Source organism: Aphelocoma coerulescens, chromosome 18 (assembly GCF_041296385.1).
Source record: "Aphelocoma coerulescens isolate FSJ_1873_10779 chromosome 18, UR_Acoe_1.0, whole genome shotgun sequence".
NCBI classification, from domain to species: Eukaryota; Metazoa; Chordata; class Aves; order Passeriformes; family Corvidae; genus Aphelocoma; species Aphelocoma coerulescens.
Window position 1 is genome coordinate 2618603 of NC_091031.1, and position 20896 is coordinate 2639498.

The 20896-nt window shown below is 58.6% G+C and overlaps 1 protein-coding gene across 2 annotated transcripts in view; it reads right to left on the reverse strand.

Moving 5' to 3' along the window:
- ARSG (arylsulfatase G) overlaps nucleotides 1-20896 on the reverse strand; it is a 25945-nt gene continuing 5049 nt past the window's right edge. The window contains exons 2-12 of one of the 2 annotated variants that reach the window (XM_069032452.1): nucleotides 17040-17775; nucleotides 16541-16728; nucleotides 15680-15727; nucleotides 15489-15600; nucleotides 15087-15224; nucleotides 12407-12597; nucleotides 11735-11815; nucleotides 8754-8862; nucleotides 4480-4600; nucleotides 861-951; nucleotides 1-577 (exon numbers count right to left, since the gene is read on the reverse strand). In XM_069032452.1, the coding sequence (XP_068888553.1) occupies nucleotides 249-577; nucleotides 861-951; nucleotides 4480-4600; nucleotides 8754-8862; nucleotides 11735-11815; nucleotides 12407-12597; nucleotides 15087-15224; nucleotides 15489-15600; nucleotides 15680-15727; nucleotides 16541-16728; nucleotides 17040-17242 (1611 nt within the window). In that variant the 5' untranslated portion in view covers nucleotides 17243-17775 and the 3' untranslated portion in view covers nucleotides 1-248. Of the gene's footprint in view, nucleotides 578-860; nucleotides 952-4479; nucleotides 4601-8753; nucleotides 8863-11734; nucleotides 11816-12406; nucleotides 12598-15086; nucleotides 15228-15488; nucleotides 15601-15679; nucleotides 15728-16540; nucleotides 16729-17039; nucleotides 17776-20896 lie in introns of both variants that reach the window. The other variant, XM_069032451.1, reaches the window with a different exon arrangement.

Here is a 20896-nt window from a genome sequence, read left to right on the forward strand (position 1 = left end):
TCACAGAAGGTACTTTTAATCCAAGAACTGTCTCTTTCCCAGATAAAGAGCCCTACAAAAAGCCTTCCATATGCCCAGGGTCCAAAGGGGACCCTCTGTGTGCTCCCCCAGTCCCACATCCAACTCACCTCCCTCTTCCCAGCACGGAGCAGAGGATCCACAGCCTCCATCCCTCCCCATGGCCAACCTCCAGCCTGGAGTTCACAGACACCAGGCTCAGGAAAGGAGCAGCCTGAGCAATTATTTGCTTACAGACAAAGCCATGGCGTTCTCTTTTCCACACGAGGATCCAGTGTGGCTCCGTGAGCCCCGCGGCACCGGCAGCCCACGTGCTGCACGTTGCAGCAGGGAATTGCAGCTGGATCCTGGGAATAATCTGCAACTGAGACATTGTCTGCTGCAATGTCCTGCAGAGCTTGGGCATAAGCCCTGCTGATGGCAGGCAGCACTGCCTGGTACTCTCTGGATGCCACATCCAGAGGCTCCTGCTCCTGGATGTCACGGTCCAGGTTGAAGATGAGGGGTGGTTGGTGCTGCACTGCCGGCCCAGTGCTGCCGTCACAGGCCATGGCCCCTCCTAGGGAGGAAATGGGAGAAAACCCCTGGGGTCACAGGGGTCCAGGGATCACCCCTGTGCTCCTCACCCCCCCAGGATGGCCCATCCCCACCCCATCCCAGCTCTGATTCCAAGGGTGTTCCTGAGGCCAACCCCAGGCTGCAGCACCATCCTGCAGACACGGGTCAACACATCCTTGGGTCTGCTCTTGCTTGAATTAACCTGTGGGGTTTTCACCTGCAGGGATCTAAGAATTCCAGAGGTTCTTTCCCAGACTTTAGAACCTCTGGTAGGGACACAGTACCTGTGGTGTAGAACGCCTTGTACTGAGCCAGCCGCAGGGCCTCGATCTTGCCAACCTTCCCAGCTGCGCCACTGTTGGGGTGGAGCAGAACCTGCAGGAAGGACAGAATGTTCCATGAGATCCACTCCCTCCCCAGGTGAGCCACATCCCACCCCTGCACACATTCACAGACACCATTCAGGCCTTGGACTCTGGGCAACCAACAGAGCTGTGATTGCTGAAGGGTGGAATGATGGCAAAAGGGCCCCAGGAAACACCAGCATCTCCCTTGAACCTTCCTGGCCTGGCAGAAGCCTCTGAATTTACCTCCTGATTCTATGGTAAGAAAGTGTTCATGAAGGTGGGGGGGCTTCCAGCAGAGCAGGGCAGATTATCATAAAATCCCAGAATGGTTTGGGTTGGAAGGATCTCAAAGCCCATCCCATTCCACCCCCTGCCATGGCAGGGACACCTTCCACTGTCCCAGGCTGCTCCAAGCCCTGTCCAACCTGGCCTTGGACACTTCCAGTGATGGGGCAGCCACAGCTTCTTGGGATAACCTGTGCCGGGGCCTCCCCACTCTTAAAATTCAGAATTTCTTCCTAACATCCAATCTAAATCTCCCCTTTTTACTCCAAAACCATTCCCCCTTGCCCTATCACTGAATGCCTGTGTAATATTTGGGAGCCAGGGTGGTCTCAGGTGCTCTGTGTCACCCAGCACCTCCCTGGGTGCTCACAGCTCAGCCAGCAGTGGGGACATCCAAGGGAGCTGAGCCCCAGCCGGGAGCCAGCACAGCCACGAGCTGCGGGTGAGCTCATGCGAGGCAGAGGGGAAGGTGAGGCGCTGGAACATCGCTCCCACATCCCTCCCGTCCGTCTGACTCACCCCGCTGTGCGAGGGCTCCCTTCCCTGACAACAGCCAGGGAACGGGCAGAGGAGCAAGGGAAGGAGGGAAGGGTGGGTCTAATCTCTCACTTTTGGTATTTAGGACACTTGATCCACACAGGACAGCTGCTCTGGCACTGGGGAGCGAGGAGACAAGTGAGCTGGACACTCCAGCGGCTCCTCTCTCTGATAATATCTGCCGTGGAGCCAAAGCCTTCACTGAGAGATGAGTCACTTGAGGTTTCCTCCCCGGGAATTTGAGTTTAAAAGTGATTCAAGAAATTTCCACTGTGCTAAGAATTAGAAACATCTGCTGGAGTTGTAGGCAGCTGCAGTGCCAAGTTTAGTAACAGCACTCGCAGCTGATGAGCGCAGCAGTGCCTGAGCAGGTGCCCGGCACAGAGCCCTGCCCCTCAGGGAGCATCCCAGGCACCCCGGGCACCCCGAGATGTCCATCCCACACTGCCTGGCAGAGCACTCCAGGGATCCCAGGCACCCAGAGGTGTCCATCCCACACTGCCTGGTCCAGATGTAGCCACTGCCTCATGGGACTGGTTGGAACCTCATCCAAGAAATGCCAGGATTCAGGGTAGGGGGTGATTTCCAAATGCTCTCACTTTCCTTTATTGCCCTCCATTGCAAGGTAAATTATTTGTTTAAAAATCACCTTTTGGAATTTGGTTGGATCTTTATGTTTTAGGGGAGAAATAAGAAGGGTGTAAAGAGGAAGAAGTGGTGCAGTGTGAGCCTGGTGCAAGGAGGAAGCTCTGCTGCAGAGTCCCCTTCTGCTGACACTCCTCGGGCAGGATAAAAGAGCTCCAAAGGAGGAATCAGCAAATATTCAAGGCCCTGTGAAGCCAAGGAACCAGGAATTGAACCAATTCATCTGTCACCAGCCTTAAAGCTTTGCCTACACCTTTAAACAGTACAGCTGGGCTGCTGCCAAGGGCACTCAAACCTCCCTTCCTACCAACAACCATGTTCCTAAACCTCTTAAAACCCCACATTTAGAAAATATGTTATAATTTACTGCGTAATTAAGGAACTTGTTTTGAATCAAGAAACATTCCCAGGTCTGGAACTCTTCCATTAATCCATGACTATTATTTTAATAAATAAAAAATAGAGAAGGGAGGGGGAAAAGCCTTTTCTCCCCTGAAAATTCATTGCTTGAACTTGGTGCTCTGGGCAATTCACATTCAGCTGACGGACAGAGGGATTTACTGCCCCTGGTACTCTCGGTGCTCCTTGGAGGACGTGGTTTATTTTTCCTGACAACAGCCCTCGCTCTCAGCAGGACCTTGGTGTTACCCCAACCCCGTTCCCGGCTGTGCCAGTGCCGAGCACAGGCTGGGACACTGGGACAATGTCACCCGGGCAGCCCATGCTGGGAGCTCCAGCCACCCCAATTAGGAATGTGTGGAAATTGGGCTTTGGAGTGAGCGAGAGAGCTGCTTTCAGGAGGATTTGTGTCAAGAGAAACCCTGCACGGGGGTCACTATCGGCCACTCGCGAGCAGGGGGTGAGAGGGGGGAAGCCAGGAGGGGAGGGAGCGGGGACACACCTGCTCCTGACCACCCCACAGGGCTGTGTGTCCCCTCCCAGGTCACCCCATCCTATGGCAGTGTGGTCCCACCCCCTGGGGGGAATTCCACACAGGAATGGCTGCACCCTGACACCCAGCAAACCATTGCTCCCAGCAAACCATGGCTGCCTGCAAACTATCCTTCCCAAAAAAACACCACTCTCAGCACGCCATTGCTCCCAGAAAACCATCATTCCCAGCAAACCATTGCTGCCAGCAGCCCCCCAGTGCCCTGCTCCCAGCGCTGCCCGTGCAGAGCAGGGTTAATCCCAAGGAGCAGAGTGGAGCCCGCTGGACACATCCCATCCCCTTCCCTGCTCCATCTCCCGGTTCAGCAGAAGGTTCCATAAATACAAAGCAAATACCAAACCCCTGATGGACACAGAAAGCAAATCCAAGATCCCGCTGGGAGCTGGCTCGCGGTGCTTGCAGGAGGGTGTACTTTAAAAGCAAACTCAGGATTTATCCATGGGACTGCTATTAAAGCCGCCTTTTTAAAATTCCTTTGGTTCTGCAAAAATCTCGTGCAACTCTGAGACAAGCATGTGGCCATCCTGCTTGTCCTGCAAACTGTGGTTTTTGGGGTTAAAGGATCTGCCAGCAGCTGGTTGTATGGACAGAGCTGCGGGATGTGGGATTGGGCTGTCCCGCTGGAACACTGTCACCCCAGAGCTGGGAGGAGAAGGGGTTTGTTACACCTTGATCTGGTGTGATAAATAAATGGGTATAACCAGGTTTGAGCCCCTGGAATCTCCCCCTTTTGATGTACCTTTTGGGATGAGAAAGATGCTGTGCTGGGCACTGCAGGCTGCCACAAGCCTGAGCATCCCCGGGCTGGAGTCCCTGGGATCACAGACACAGCTCTGAGGCACGCAGGAAGGTGCCAAGCTGCAGGCACAGGCATTTCCACTTCTAATCCCAGATTTGTGAACAAAGCACAAAACCATCTTCATTAGCCCAGAGCCCTTTTACCCTGATATCCCAAGCCCAGCCTGGTACAGCACCCGGCCATCTCCAGCTGTCCTTCTCCTCCTCCAGGCCAGGGGCTGACGCTCCCGTGGATCTGCACATCACCAGTCTGAGCCTTTTTCCACCCCCACTCACCTGTTTTAGCTCAGGCTCCTGCTGTCAGGAGGGGCTGTCACCGGGGAGGTGGCTCTGCCTTACCTTGTGCCCCACATCCGAGCAGCCAAAGAGAACTGGGGACACATCCAAGCCATCAAAGCGCCTGTTTGGGGGCAGCGCTGCCCCAGCCAGGGCCACCAGCGTGGGGAAGATGTCCAGGACGCTGGGGAAAGAGGGGACTGTCATCAGAGCAAGGAGTGAGAATCCATGGAGGGTCCCCCCAACCTCACCTGTGCCCCACATCCCTCACAAGAGGAGCTCCCAACAGCTGAAAAGGCTGAACCCAGCCCTGTTCCTGGCAAGCCCTGGCTTCACACCCCTCACACCCCCAGCCAGCTGCTCGGGTTCAGTCAGGATGTGCCTGGCAAACCCTGCACCCACAGCCCCCCCCGCCCTCCTGAATCCCCTGGGCACGGGAAGGCAGCAGGTCAGTCACCGTCTGCACCAAGTGCCAGCACAGGGGTTTTCAGGCCGGTGCCAGCAGCTCCTGGCACCCCAGGAAATGCGGTGTGGCTGCTGCAGGGCACAGCACGAGCCAGGATGGAACAGGAGAGCGGAGCTGCTCCGTGTCCCACAGACCCCCTCAGCCTTTCCAGCCTGTGCAGGTCCTCAGCCACAGCAGAGCACCTGGGTCTCACCCCAGTCCTTCCCGGAGCAGAGGGACACGGGGAAGGAGCAGCTGGCCCAAAGTCCCGCTGGCTCCGTGGGGATGCAGAGAGGGACAGTCCCTGCTTTCCCACCTGCTGCCTGTCCCCACCTGGCACATCCATGTGGCGTGGAGGGGCTGCAGGAGGGGTGGGATGGGGATCACCCAGCCCTGCTCCCAGCCCTTCACAGCCTGGGCACAGGCTCCCCCTCTGCTGGCCCTGTGTCCTAGAGGGGTCCAGACTCGACTCCAGTGGGATGGGAACATCCTGCTCGCAGCCCCCACATCCAGTCCACACCCTCCACATCCTGTGGGGCACAAGTGTCCGTCCCCCTCGTGCCACCAACAGCATCCCTCCCTCACAGATGTAGTCACAAGGTGACCCCACATCTCTAAAAGGAACCACCCACACCAGGGTGTCCCATGGCCCCAGGGGACAGCGGGACATCAGCGTGGCCAACGCTGCCCTCGGGGACGAGGCTGTGGCACAGGAGGTGACAGCTGGCAGTGCTGCCGACGGGGACTCAACCCTCACCCCTCTGGCTACAAAACCCCCGTGCCAGCTCTGAGGGCTTGGCTGGGGCAAGGAAATTGGTACAGGAGGCAAAAGCACCAGGAACTGGGGTCACTGGGGTGCTGCCGTGGTCCTGGCACTGTGACCTGGTCACCATGGCTCTGCCACCACTATGACCCTGCCCCCGCGTGTCTCCTGCCCAGGGTGTGATGGCAGCTGCGTGAGCAGAGAGAGGAAAGAGCCCTGGGTTTAACAGCCCCCAGCTTTCCCATTGAACGAGTTTTAATTCAGCTGCTAAGAGACAGAGAGAACAAATAAGAACAAACACTGCTGCGAGGCAGCCCCGGCCGGCGCTCACCAAGACGGCCCCCACGGCCAGGCCGGCCGGGAGGTGCCCAAAAACATCCTGGCTCTCCACTGCAGTCCCTGCAGCACCTCACTGGGGGCACAGCAGGTCCCCCAAAACAGCAGCTCACCTGGGCAGCCTGTCCCTGGTCCCAGGGTTGCCCAGCACCCCCACGATCCAGCTCCCACCTCAATGCATGTGGATGCTCCCAAGCAGCCCTGACCAGTGGATGGGACCTCTGGAAAGCACCACCAGGGTGGGAGTACAACATGATTGAGGGCAGAGGTGGCTGAAGATTCCCCCAGCCATGGGCAGGTGTAACCCATGGAAAAGGCATGAAAAATAGGATTTTGGTGGAAGTTGGCATCAAAGCCAGCGGGCACATCCTGGGAGCCAAGCTGGGAAAGCCGTGCTTGAGGGAAAGCCCCACTGCCAACCCCTGCCCTGCCAAGAAAGATTCAACACATAAAGCCACTCCACCATCCTGCTGCTGCCTGAACACCGAGGGAAAAGGTCCTGGCAGTGCCCAGGGACAGCAGCTCCCTTCCTGTAAGACAGTGGGCACCCCCACACCTGGGCAGGACTTGGTGGGAGCACTGCCCTGCCATGGTGCTGGGCATCCCGGCATCCCAGGCATGACGTGGCAGGGAAACCCTGCCCTGCCTGGCGATGGCAGGCTGCAGGCAGCTGCAGCAGCTCTCCCCACACCCCAGCAGCTCAGCCAACCTGCCCAGCCCCACGCCGCCGGCACAGCCAGGATGGTGCAATCTCCTCCTTCACCACCTTCCTGACCTACTTCTTCCGTGCCCTACTTTGGGTTGGGGCAGGGAAGGGCAGAAGCACAGTGGGTGGCTCTGGCAATTAACTATAATTAAGAAAAGCAGACAAGGCAGTTTTGTGCAGAGCCTGGCGTGCAGGTGCTGGTCTGTGGCGAGGCATCAGCGATTCTCTGCTGGCTGCAGCTTCCCTGCCCCTGGGCACGCTCACCCTCGCTCACCCCTGCACTCCCTGGCCAGGCAGGACACGGAGCCACGAGGTCCTGGGCAGTCCCAGCAGCCTCCCTGCCCGAGCCAGGTGTTTCCATAACCCCAGGGGAAGAGGAGATCCCTGCAGATGGGCTCTTCCCGGGGATCCCACCAGGCTGAGGTCCCTCTGCGTGTGCACAGGGCTCCCCAGCCTCTCCTGCACACACATTTCATTCCCTCCCCAGCCTCTCGGTCTTCCCCTTCAATTGGGGGGATTTCAATGTCCCTGTTGCACATGTTCATCTTTGGGGGCTGTCCCCGAGGGTGACAGAGGCACAGAGAAAAGCCACCTGTCCTGTGAGCACCTCCCTGTCCCTCTGTGTCCCTCCACATTCCCTGTCCCACCTCAGGCCATGGCTGGGACCACAGTGGTGACACTTTCCTGAGCATGACCCATTGCTCACGCCCCCCAGGCTGGCTCTGTGCTGCCTCCCAAAGAGGGGGTGCCCTGTCCTGATGCCAGGGCATCACCCTGCACAGCTGGGCATGGCCCCGTGGCAGTGCCAGGCTCTGATGTGGGGGACACCAGCTGCTCTGTGACTTCTGGGGAGCTCCAGTCACTTTCCAAGCACCTGGAGTGCTGCACGTGCCTCTGCTGGATTTCTAGATTTCCAGCTGTCCAACCTGTCAGACTAGAGCTGGGAAATGCAGGAGATAAGGTCTGTGATTAGATAATCAGAATTCCTGGGCTTGGAGGCAAGGCTGCAGGGAAAGGCTGGTGGCACAGGGGGATGGGGACGGGCACTGACCCTGCACATGCTGCCCCAGCTGCCCGAGTGGGCAGGGTCTGGCAGCTCTGCCCCACGTCCCACGGCAGGCAAGGATTCGGAGGCAAAACCATGGGGTGCTACGTGCGCCTCATCCCCTCTGTCAGACACTAGTGACTCAGCTTATGGCTCAAACCTTCCCTTGCCTGCAAAAATCCAGCTCCCAGAGCTGCCCTCGGGCCGTGGAACGAGTGAGTGTCTCCAGCTTATCTCATGGACCTTAGAAACACCCAACGCTGCCCCAGGGCCCACCAGTCAGGACTCGATTCCAGCAGCTGGGACATTCTTTCCCAACACCAAACAACCCTCCAACCCCATCACCCTGTGTGCTTCAGGGATGAAAGGGGACGGAGCATCCCAATGCCCAACAACCCTCCAGCCCCACCACCCCAGGGATGAAAGGGGACATTCCCCCTGCCCTGCCCCAGCACAGGCTGTGCCCCACGCCCGCTGCCAGGGAGGGCTGTCAGGAGAGGTGCAGTTCCATATGGAGGGGTGCAAGTGCTGCATGGAGAGGGGCAATACAGACCCTCCCTGCCGCCCTCCGCAGCGAGGAGGGGCGGGGGGCAGCAGCCCCTGGCCTCGCTGCCGCCGGATCCCGGCCCGGCCGCATCCTGCAGGGGCTGCCAGCTCCATCTCTCCGGCCAGCCCTGCCCACAACCGCACCCTCCTCCACATAAAGCCATTCACAGACCACAAAGCCTGAGCCTGCTCCTTGGTGGGGAGAGAGAACATCGTCATCTTTTAATTATCGGGAGGCCCTTGGCCACCGCGGCCAGGAGCACACGGAGCCCGGTGGCTGCGAGCGCCAACCCTCCAGCCTCACAAAAAGCCCTTTCAGCTCCTCTCTGCTGAAGCATTAAGTCCTGGGAGAGGACAAAAGTACAGTCTGGCACAAGGCAGGGAAGAACCAGTGCAGGCAGCTGCTGCTGCCAAAATCCAGGTGATGACCTGGGTCGCAGTGCGGGGACAGGGGTCCTTCCAAATGGGGCCACCCCGCTCCCCGAGGGGCTCTTACCTGAGCAGAGCGTGGCTCGTCCTCCTGGCAGGGACACGGCCAGGCCAGTACACCAGGGCTGGCACCCTGTGCCCTCCTTCCCAGGTTGTCTGCTTGGCTGAGCTCCCACCTGCAGGAGAACGGGGCAGCGCTGGGCATCCTGCTGCTACTGGAAAACCTCCTGACCCCGGAGTTTCCCCAGGAAAGGAACTGTGCAGGGCAGAGATGGTGTAAATTACCCCAAAGGAGAATGGTTTCACTGGGCCAGGGAAGGAAGAAGAGCTACAGGAGTTTTTCAGAGGGAAAGGGAAAAGAAAGGGGTCTCAGCTGGGCACTGGTTTGTGTTTCTCTGCTCCAGTGAGTGATGAGAAATGCAGTGGCTGCCAGAGCCATTGCATTTTCAGCCACTTTTGATGCCAGGTGAGAGAATGGAGCAGGCAGGAAATGTAGGAATTTATTCCAGGGGCTTCTGTCCTCTGCAGGGCTCAGCACCAACAGCCCCCCCCCCCCACCTGCTGGAAACCTGCCTCATTAAAAATACCATCCTGCTAATAACCCTGCTGCCAGTTAATGACCCTGATCCATCGTTTCCCTGACAGCACCCAGTGCACGCCTGCTCTGCCCTTGGATTTGAGATGCACAGGGATCTGCCCAGTCCCTTCCTCTGCCTGGAGTGCTGAGCACTGGGACTGGGGTGCTGAGCACCAAAATTGGGGTGCTGAGCCCCGAAATAGGAACACCAAGCATCAAAACGGCTGGAAGGGTGTTGGACAGCCTCTGCCTTGGCTGCAGCCCAAAGGGCCCCAGGCAGCTGGAGGGGGAAGGAGCTGGGAATGGGGCAAAGAGAAAATCCCAACGCGATTCACCGAGCAAACTTCCCAGGAGCAGCCTTTGTGCGCTGCCTTTCAGCGTGCACATGGCAACGGCACTCGCCCCGAGCCATTTCCTCCGGGCACAGCCAACAGAGTCCCCGCGCCTCCCCAGCCCGGCCCGGCTTCTCCAGGAGTCACTGCCTGATGCCTCGGGCTGATCCATGCTCCCAGACTATGCTGCCGTGCCCACAAGGACACGTGTGGCACAGGGTGCCACAAGGACTAGCCCAGGGAAAAGGTTTCTGACGCTGGCATGGACCAAGCACATCCCCGATCTCTCCCATTGCCCACCCAAACTTTTGGTGTTTCCCCTCTGCCCTCAGATACCCCAGGAAATCACAGCAATTACAGCAATTAATATGAATCCCCTTCTCTGCACAAGATGAAAAAACTCATCCTCCTGGGTGCATTTCCAGGGTTTTTCCATGCATGGTCGGGGTCTCTGGAAGGACATCAGAGGGACATTTCCTGACCAAGCCACCCCAGTACCTCTGGCTGGTCAGGTCAGAGCAGCCTGGGAATGAGGTCACATTAACACTTTGGGAAGTAAACAGGGCTGAAACACCCAAACCCAACCAGGGAATTTTCTCCAGAGTGGGGATGATGCAGCCCTGCTGCTGTGGGGACTTTCCAGGCTTTCCAGGAAAGCTGAACTGTGCATTCCCGTGGCGGCATGAAAACCTTGGTCCCACCACACACACAGCAGGTCTTCAGCACAGGGACACCAGGTCTGGAACTTCCCCAACCTGCCCCAAAACATGCCCAGCACCACATCCCCAAAATGTCTCTCTCTCTCCCAGTATCCCCCCGTTGCTGGACTCTTGGCCCCAAGGTGGGAGACGAGCTTTTGGAGTGGGCTGGGGGCTGTGGGAAGCACAGAAGAAGGGGGAGCACACACGGATACGCTGCTCTCTCCCAACTCCAGTGACCACCTGAAATGAGTGGAAAACATCCCTGGAATTTGGGTTGGACCCTAAAACAAACACTGAGCTACAGGAAACTTACAGAAACACATAGAAACACATAGAAACATATAGAGCCGGGAGCAGTCCGTCCTGCCCCGCCCTCCCACTCCTGGGGGGCTTCCCCTGCCGGGGAACAATCCCCGGGGCTGGGAAGGCCGAGCATCCCACCCCGGCAGCCCCGGGCAGTGCGGGCAGTGCCAGCCCGGGCCGGCTCTCCAAACATCCGTGCAGCCACCGGCCGAGGGATTTCCGAAGTCACTCTCGCCGCCAGTGTTTGCAGCCAGCTCGGAGCGCTCTGCCAGCCCGACCTCCTCCCCAGCCTCCACCGCAGGCAGGAGGGGCTGGGAAGGGGCCGTGTTTTCCTCGCCTGTTCCCGAACGCCGCAGTCTCTGTACCATCTGCTCGGGCTTGTGACCGTGGGTTGCTCAAGAGCAACAACCCGGGGCCGTCAGCGGGGTTTGTTTACTAGAAAATTAAGGTTACGGTTCCATGCCGGGGCCGGGCGAAGGAAAGGCTCTGGGAATGGGACGGAGCCAGCGCAGTTCGCCCAGGGGAGCGGCCGCGGTCCCACGGCCGGGGCGTCAGGAAGCGGAGGAGGAAGCCCCTCGCTGCTGACCCCGGGCAGGGGCAGCCGAGCCTGGCACGTTAACTCCGCGTAATACAAGCAGAAGTGGGAAACGCCTGACTCATGAATGTTTCTGGCCGCCTCGGCCGAAATAAACCCACCAAGCAGATGGCTTGGCCGGAAAAGGAGGAAAGAGTGAAAAAAAACCTCAACAAAAAAAACCCAACAAAACGGTGGAGAGAAAGAAAAGCAAAGTCCCGGGGCGCAGGGAGGGTGGTGGGTGCTCTGCTCGAGGCAGGATGGGGCTGGGGGCTGTGAGACCCTGACGGGGCAGATGGCAACATCCCATCTCCAAATCACCACTCACCTCAAGCTCCGGGTTAACGGGGACCCCAGCCCACCCCCTGCAGCAGTTTTGGGGGAAACTTGACTGTTTGAAATTAAAAATGTGTTCTGGGGTGCTCAAGCCCAGGGCAGCAGCCAGGGAAAGGCTTGGGGTGGAATGCTGCCCACATCCCCTCGATGGGCAGTGAAGGGCTTTGTAGAGCAGCCCCCCCCCATGCCCCCGGGGACTGGGACCCCCCCACACTGCCACGTTACCTCGCTGCCTCTGCCAGGCACCCACGAACGGCCCCAGGCGCCCTGCCAGCTCACACTTCTGTGCCCAGGGGCCATTGTCACCTGCGAGAGAAAGAAATGTCCCCATGAGAGACACCAAGACCAGAGGGGACACCTCCACCGTGTGGGGTAGGCAAGGACAAGTGACCCGTCCATCCCTCCTTGCCACTCCTGTGATGCCTCCCCACACAAGCAAGAGCAGCTGGTTGATGAATTTTGGTTTTTAAGTTTGTTTGCAGGGGCTGAGTGCAGGGCGAGAGGCTGGAGTGCCGCCAGGTCAGGGCAGGGGGGACACGGTGCCACCAGCTTGGGGTGTTAATGAGAGGCCGAGCGAGCAGTTCCTGTCATCAGGAGCAAGACATCCTCATTAGGGAGGCTGCTCAGCGACAGAGAGCGGATTTGGGCTTCTTAATGAGCGAGGATTTGTGGTTTAATGAGTCACGGCCCCACCACTTCAGCCCCGCAGCTGAGGGGGGTGGCAGGGTGGGCACCCAGCTGAGTGGCCACAGCAGCCCAGGACCCCCGTCCCCAGCTGGGACCACTCCCCATCCACAGAGCAATGGGAGCATTGAGGGCAGGGGACAAACACAGGTCCTGCCCTACCCCAAGGTGCAGTCCCCAGCGTCACCCCCAGCCCCAGTTTTCCTGCTGTACCTGCAAACCACAGGAGCGTGTTGCCCTTCCCGTGGCTGTCAGCGACCTCCTTTATCCGTCCCACCAGTGCATCCATCTCTCTCAGGGAGGCTCCGTAGATGCCCCTACCCGGAGCGGGGGGCAGCGGGGGGGTCAGCGGGACGTGCATATGGGCCAGGGCCAGGTAGAGGAAGTAGGGGCGTCCGCTGTCACTGCGCAGGGGACAGAGGGACAGTGTTCAGCCTTCAGGGGAAGGCAGTGGCACGAGGTCACTGGGGTGGTGGCACTGCTGAGCCTGGGGACATAAACCAGTGGCCTGTCTGCCCCTGCAGCTCCTTGGGGGAAAACACCCCATGTGCATCACCCAGCTGCAAATTCTCCAGGCACCCACCGCCCTCACAGGGAGGAAGTTTGGCTGAGCTGAGCCTCCCCTGCTCCTACTTAAACCTCTCCCCATTGTCCCCTTGTTGTCAACTGTTATCCCACTTGGGATGGACTTGCCCCTTCCTCCATCTCCAGTGGCCAAACACCCCACACTGGCGCACACACTCACACCTCCCTCCCCTCTCTCAGGGGGCCCATTTTGGCCCTTTGTCCCCCTGCCCAGCTGGTGATGTGGGCAGAGGATGGGGACAGCAGGATGCCCACACCACCCTGGGCACGGCCTTGGCAGTGCCGCTCAGCCCCGCACAGGCAGCGCGGCATGTTCGCTTCCATGCGCTGCCCCGCTGCCTGCTCGCTCCTAAATCATCACAGGACACGTCCTGTTTGCTTGTTTACAGCTATATTTATCTGCTCCAACGAGGCCTGCTCTTCCTCAGGGACCTCGGAGGGGAAGGGTGGGATGGCCAGCGGCGGGGAGGGGCCGGATCCCGGGGACGTGTCCCTGCCCGCGCACGCGCCCGGCTCCAGCCTCCCCCGGCCACCTCCTGGAAGCTCTGGGGGCCCTTCCAACATGCGTTTCAGCACTTCCTTCCTCTGCCCGTCACCCACCTGGATGGAAAATGAGTAAACCCCATCCTGCCCGGAGCTGCTGCATCCCCCTCATGACGCTGGAGCCCCGTGGAGGGCTGTGTCCCCTGGCACCCTGCCCATCCCTGCAGGACGTGGGGATTCAGGAGAGCTCATGTGCCCCTTGCAAATTGCTACTGTGAGACCTCTTCCCATGGGATGCCAGAGACGCTGGGGCAGGGAAAGCCACTTCCCCTGGCTCACATCCCACTCAGAAGCACCACTCCAGTATCCAGATGGACTCATGGATGGCTGTGATGCTCAGCTGAACATCCCTCTCATCTGCCACATGGACATCTCGGAATTGTCCTGAAGATCCAGCAAACGTTTAATCAATAACTGAAGACAGGAGTCCCTGACTTTTGCTCCCACGCTCACTTGTGCTCGAGCAGTGCCACATCTCACTGTCACAAATTGCTCAACCTTGACTGGTTAAAAAAACACCAAGGTGGCAAATCCAGTGTTCTTTTGTTGTCCTCTAATGAATGAGTCAGCCAGGGGAAAACTGGAATAAGCCATCAAAGGGAAGGGGAGAAAAGGCAGGCACCTGCTTAATCCTGTTCTCCATGAACGCAGATAACCTCAAAACACTTCTGGGAGTTTAAAGGTTTTTCCTATTAACCCAGAGCTTACACACTTGGCTTCACAGCCAAAGAGCATCTTGGCAGCCCAGAGGGCTGCGGGTTTGGTAGGAGAAGGGGTTGCTGCTGCCCCACAGCCCAGAGCCTGGGTATCCTCAGCATCCCAAACGTGGCCAAGCCACCCCACGGACAACAAGGGATAAACTACAGGTATGGTGCAACAAAACGGCACCCAGGTTTATAGAGAGCCATTTCCCCACAGGCTGCTCCCTGCCCAGCCCTTCATTCCGCTCTGTTACACAAACCTTACCCCGAGAACCCCCCTTCCCCGGGCCTGCGTTATCCCGCAGGCAGGGGATGCAGGCAGGGGACGGGCTCAGACACGGCTGCCCGGCAGCGCTTCCTCTCCTCACTCTGCAGGGAGGCATTTTGCAAAGTCACAGCTCGTAATCCGCCAATAATGGGGACTAAAATTACACAACCCGTCAGCAGGGCTCGGGGGCATCATTCGGAGGAGCCACTCTGCTCCTCGGGGACAAACACACCCGGGCACCTCCTGTTCTGTGGGGCTGGGGGAGGCACATCCTGAAGCCCAAGGATCTCGGAGTGCTTTATCCTCAAAATGGGTCCAATCTCACACCTGGGGCGTGTTCAGACACCTCCGGGTGCTGTTCTGGTCCCACCCTGGGCACCATTCAGCACCTGCTCACACGCCCCTGCCAGCACTTCACACCCATGGAGGCACCTCCACCACCCCACTGCCAGCTCCTCCGCAGGGATGCAGGGATGGACAGACGGGATGGCGGCGTTTGCCTCCCTCCCATTCCCACCAGCCTTGACATCATGCACGTTCCGCCCAGCAAGGAGGCACAGCCTCACTCAAAGGCTTTGACCTTCCTCAAAACTGGTGGTTTTAAAAACACACGCCCCCTTTTAGAGGACACCAGAACAGCCTCAGTGCCGCCTCCTCCAGCGGGAAGCCAAGCCATGGACACCCCAAATCCGAACCCCGGCGCAACACCCATCTCCCCTGGTGCGGGGGAGTCCTGCAGTGACCCAGGAGCTCTCCCAGCCACGGGGACAGACAGGGGACAGCGGGTGGCCCTCACCTGGCCCGCTGGATGAACCGCGACGCCTCGTCCGCGTAGCGCATGGCCAGGCTGCCGAGCTCCACGGGCTGCTGGACGATGGTGACGTTCTCGAACAGAGGCAGGGCAACCTCTGTGTAACAGTCCTTCCTCGCCTCCCTGCTGGGAACAGCCACCCCAGGCTTGTCACCATGGAGCCTGGCTGTTCTCCTGGCTTCCGGAAAGCCGAGGAGGGGACAAGAAAGGGAGCGGTGCCAATGTCCCCATGGCACGGGATGCTCCCAGCCCACACCCTGCAGGGGAAAACTGGGTGCACAGAGCACAAGGGAAGGTGAGCACAGCCAAGGGCAGCCCTCAGGGCTGGGGACACTGCTGCAAACACCCACCTCCCCGTGCCAGCACTGGAACCCGCGTGCCCCGTACCTGGCAGGGGTGCCATGCCGTGGGCAGGGCGGGCAGGGCGGCAGGTTGTAGCCAGGGGTGTCCGTGCAGCCCATGTCGTGGCTGTAGGGGATCCCAAAGTAGTAGTCAAAGCCTGAGAGGCAAGCGAGGGGGTCAGCGGGGTGAAGGTGGCCACAGGGCCCTCGGCCTGTCCCCGCTGGCACAGCCCTTACCGCGGGAGTTGGGGTGATGGTGGCCATGGTGTCCCAGGTGCCACTTGCCTGTGGGGAAGCCACAGAACATCATTTCAGAGGTGACACAGTTCTGGCCACCGCCAGCCCTCACCCACGAGGTGCCCACAGCGCTGGGGGCTTTAATCAAGATACAAGAAAGGCTCCTTGTTTGTGCTGGCCGTGGTTCCAGAATGCTGTCTATTTTTGCAGAAAACCCCAAAAAAATGTATAAGGTATCTCATGCCTGTGCAAAGCGACCGTTTCCAGCCTTAAAAGGCTCTTTCATGTGTTTGTGTTCTGAGCAGACGGCTTCCCAACCCCTCCCTAGCATCCAGCTTCATCCTCTGACCCCTGGCACGCGCTTGCTCCCACCGAACGCACCAAACCAAGAGGAAGAACTGCAAAAACTGGGGGGGAATGGAGGAAGAGAGGGATTTTCTGCCAGCACAACAGCAGGAGAGGCAGGTGCAAAGGGTTTGTGCTGGCTGAGGGGAACCCACAGTGACAGGAGGGTGCCCGAAGCCACGGGGCGAGTGGCACTGCCCGTGGTGTGGGATGCAGGATGGCAGAGCCGCCGAGCACAGTCCTGGTTTCTCGGGAACACCCAGCACATTCCTCGTGAGGTAAAGCAATTAGAGATTAAATGGAGAAGTCTGGGTTTCCGGCAGCGTTGAAAAGGAAGATTTTAAGCTTGGCATTGCAAAATCCAAGGGGGATGTGTGAAATCTCCCTCACGTGGCCCTTTAGATTTTCCTTTCATTGCCAGCGTTTCACCCAAGTACCTGCAGCCCCTCCTCTGCCAGGGCATCTTTGTCACCCCCTGCCACCTCCCCAGCTGCCCCTGGGCACTCTGGGCATTACCTATAGCTCCTGTGCTGTACCCAGCCTCCCGCAGGACCTCGGCCAGGGTGGTCTCATTGAGGGGGAGGCCCCCGAGCGAGGTGATGGCGAAGTTGTGGGTGACCCCGTTGCGCACACCCAGGCGCCCCGTGAGCAGCGAGGCACGGGACGGGGAGCACGTGGACGCCGCCGAGTGGAAATCCACAAACCTGCAAAATGAAAAGACCCTTCAACTCACAAGACCCTGTGTGCTCTAAGACTGCCCTGGCCCTCCCTGCTGCCCTGCACACTCCCCCTTTTGCTCTGGGGATGAGGGCAGGGAGTGGGAGATGAAGGTTCTGGCAGGGATGGGTGGATCTGCTCCCCAAGGTACCAGGCTCTGGCTGCCCTCCCCATGCACCCAAACCCACACCAATGAAATCCCTTTGCCTGCCAGTCCCACAGGGCTGAATTCCCCTGTGCTGCAGGACAGAGTAACCAGGGATGCTTGGAGAGGGCAGGGAAGGGGGACAGTCATTACCTTGTTCCTTCGGCAGCCAACTGATCCAAATGCGGGGTCTCCTTTGTCTCTGCCCAGTTGGCGCCCAGATCCCCCCAGCCCACATCATCTGCCAGGATGACGATGAAGTTGGGCTGCATGCTCACCACACAGGGAGCCCAGAGTCCCACCAGCACCAGGGCAAGGCCCAGCACCACCCACGGGGACAGGGACGGGGTCCCCATGGTGCCACACGTCCCCTCCCACCCGCGCTGCGGCACCAGCGGCTTCGTCTTCCTCGAACTCCCTCTGCTGTGTCCCTGTGGATGCAGCTGAGCCTTCCACGGGCTCAGTCCCTTCCTCAGCTGGTGGGGCAGGGCCAGGGGGCCGGGGGTCTGGGTTTGCTCCCTTGGCTGCCGACCGAGCTGCGACACCTCCTCCGTCTTTCACACCCAGGCACAGCTGATATTCCCGAAACTGGCGCCAGTAAAGGTGTTATTCTTAGAAGTCAAAAAACACCCTTTGAAGTCACTGTCACCCTATTTATATCTTTCCTTCCTTCCTGGTAAATATCTAATTAGACACCAAACCGAAGCGGCATTTTCCCCTCCAGGAGCGGGTTTGATCCGCAGCGGTGGCTGCTCTCCCCTCAACCCAGCCAGAGGATGTTTGCGTCCAAAAACGGCTCCTTCCCTGCAGACTGAGCCCCTCGGCCTTCGGGTGGAGAAGAAACTGCTGGGGCTCTGTCAGTCCATCCTTCACCTCCTTACAGCATCCCCTGTGCAAGGGAAAAAACAGAGTCAGGGAGTGCTCCTGCCCCCCAGCCTGGGGCAAAACACCTTCTCCAGACACCAAGGCTTTGCTTTGCAGCTGTTCTGCTGCGTGGTTCACAGCGGCTCCATTGGAAAGGACTGGGAATACGGAGCACCCCTTCCCTTCACCCACTGCTCAGGCTGGGATGGTTTCCCATGCTCCTGCCATCCCATGCTCCTGCCATCCCGTGCTCATGCCATCCCATGTTCCTGCCATCCCATATTCTTGCCATCCCATGCTCCTGTCATGCCATGCTCATGCCATCCCATGTTCCTGCCATCCCGTGTTCCTGCCACCCCGTGTTCCTGCCATCCCATGTTCCTGCCATCCCATATTCCTGCCATCCCGTGCTCCTGCCACCCCGTGCTCCCTCCCGCTTGCCAAGGGCTCTCTCCTGAGCGCTGCGGGGGGCACAGCACCACAAGGGGGCCATGCAGGGCCCTGCCCTCATTTGTGACAACTGACAAGTGTCGGAAGCTCATTGCCTAAATTTAGTTGTTCTCCCGCTGTCCCACGGCTGCCAGAGCAGGCAGCACAGCCCGGCTGCCGGAGGGAGCTGCTCCCAGAGGTGAGGAGGCAGGAATCCATATAACCCAGAAGGCAAAAAACCCCAGGAATACCCAGGATTAAGCACATCCAGCTGCTTAGGGCAGGATTTGGCCTCCAGAGATGGAAAGGTTCAAGGACAGACCCCCCAGAGACCAATGGCAGAGACGGAGCTGTGGCAGAGCTCCACAGAGCAGATGGAGCTGTGGAATACAATGTCTTGAACACGAAGTTATGGCCAAAGGGGGATGAAGCCGCAGAGATCTGCCAAAATTCCACTGGGTCCTACACCAGGAGCTCTGCCCTGGCTGTGGGGATGCTGTGGGGATTTGTGCCTGGGTTGGGGATGGCCAGGACCCAGCTGTCCCCAGCTGGTACCACAACCTTGGGGCAGGAACGTGCCGTGAAGGATGCAGCTCCCATGGGATGGTCAACACAGCCAAGCAGGACAACATCCCTTAAGACAAACCGAGAGGGAGAGCAGAGAAGGCAATACTGGGAAACAAAAGAGAAGAACAGGACAGGAGGAGGCAGGAGAGGGAATACGATGAGCCCCATCTGTAGGCCAAGAGGTTTGTAGCTTGCAAAGTAAATTATTCCCAGCTTTTGCTGTTCACATCTTTAAAAGCTTTGGGCTGTCACTTGGATCAGCAGCTCCTGGGCCGTCAGCAGAGCATTGCAGTGATCAGAGATGTGGCTCCATTCATAATTCATAGCTCAGAGTGTTAATTTATAAAGCCTGGAGGCTCTCAGTACATCAGCTGACGGGGGTGGGATGTGCTGGGTTGTGGGGCTGAGCCGTGGGAGGGGGCTCAGCTGTGGGAGAGGCTGCTCAGCCCTGCCCCAACACAGCCCATGAGCTCAGGTCCTGTTCAGCACCCTCCTGCATCCCCACAGCTCCAACCATTGAGATTAGGTCTCTGGACATGTTTGAGGGCAGCTAAGTTGCCTTTATTTTCAAAACAAAAATTCCTTTATAATTTCCTTGTATTTCTTCATGGATGGGAACTTGAAAGGAGCAGCTCTGCTAGGGTCCAACACCCCCTCCTCAGGGGCTGAGCCCAGCTGGGCCGAGGACAGCACAGAATTGAGCCACCAACTTCATAGGAACAGCATGGTCAGGGAGACCTCAGCCCCATCCCAGCCCCATCCCAGTCCCCTGCCCAGGACTCTCCACAGGGCAATGGAGCAGGATATCACCCTGTGCTAGAACTGGGGTTTGGCAGAAAATGAAGCACCAAAGTTGAGCTGAGCCCCTAAGGCAGTTGGTGTTCAGGCTTCCTGGGAAGACTCGCCACCTAATCCTGCCCTCCGGCACCTCTGCTGGCATCCAGGGCCCCTCCCAGGCTGAGCGTGGTCTCTGTGCCAAATCCCAGCCTCTCCAAACATCGTCCAGGCGGCACCATCCCAGACCCCGTCCCGCTCCTGAGGGGTGGCCCTGCACCCCACAGCGTCCCCCAGGGACCCCCCCCAACTGCACCTGCAGCCACACGGAAAAACCCAGCAAACCTCAAAAGAGCCGAACAACCCACAAACCTCTGTCCCTTCCATTTGCTTTGCGGAGGGATGCCAGGATGACACAGCTAACAAAAACAATCCACACAGTTTTCAAAGGACACTCTCTCCTCCCTAAATTACAGGGAAAGTCATCCAGGGCTTTTATTTATAATGCAAATTCATTCATTAGCATCAAACAAAACTTCTTGATCCCTGATGCTCAGAGGGGGTTGGAAGGCGAGGCGGAACAGGGCCCGTGGAATATCCACATCCAGACCACATCCAAACCCCAGCAGAGCATGAGGCCATCGCTTGGCATCCACTCTGCTGCACTCTGAGCCCTCTCTGACCCTTTTCAGACCAAATTCCCAGGTGAGTCCAGGCTGTGCTGCTGTGCCCCCATCCCACGCTGTGCACATCCCCCTGGAGGAGGTGGGAGCCTCCCCTGGGATAAATCCCAGCCCCTGCTCACGACTGCACCAGGACCTGCAGCATCTCTGCTCCCCTCCAGCTCTGCTACAGCCAGACCCACCAACCAACCAACTTTTAGCTATTTTGGCAAAAATAAAAATGACTCAGGACAGATTCCCCAGGCTGCCTGTGGCAGGAACATTGCGGCACCTCGCCTTGTGCCAAGCAGGAAATACTGCACAGGTGGCTGCAGCTGGATGAGCTACCTGGGAGGAATCACTCCCGGGATCCAAGGCCTCCAGATAAGCGGCATTGGCAGCGTGCTTCTCGACTGGACACGGCGCACCTGGGAGTCACAGCACGCACCTTGTACCACGGGAGGATTAAACAAATAAATAACCTGCCTTTTGCAAGCCAGGTGAGGAGCTTCACAGGAACCCAGAGAAGTCCAAACCAGATAAACCAGTTTAGAAAAGCCCCAAAGCCTCTCCAAGCAGGACACCCCAGGGCTGGCCCCTGAGCAGAGGAGGGGAGATGCCTCTCTGGGATGTCACCGCTGGCAGTGCCACCACAGAGGGGTCACCTGCACAGCGCTGGCAGTATCTGTCATGAATTTATTACACATTAACCAG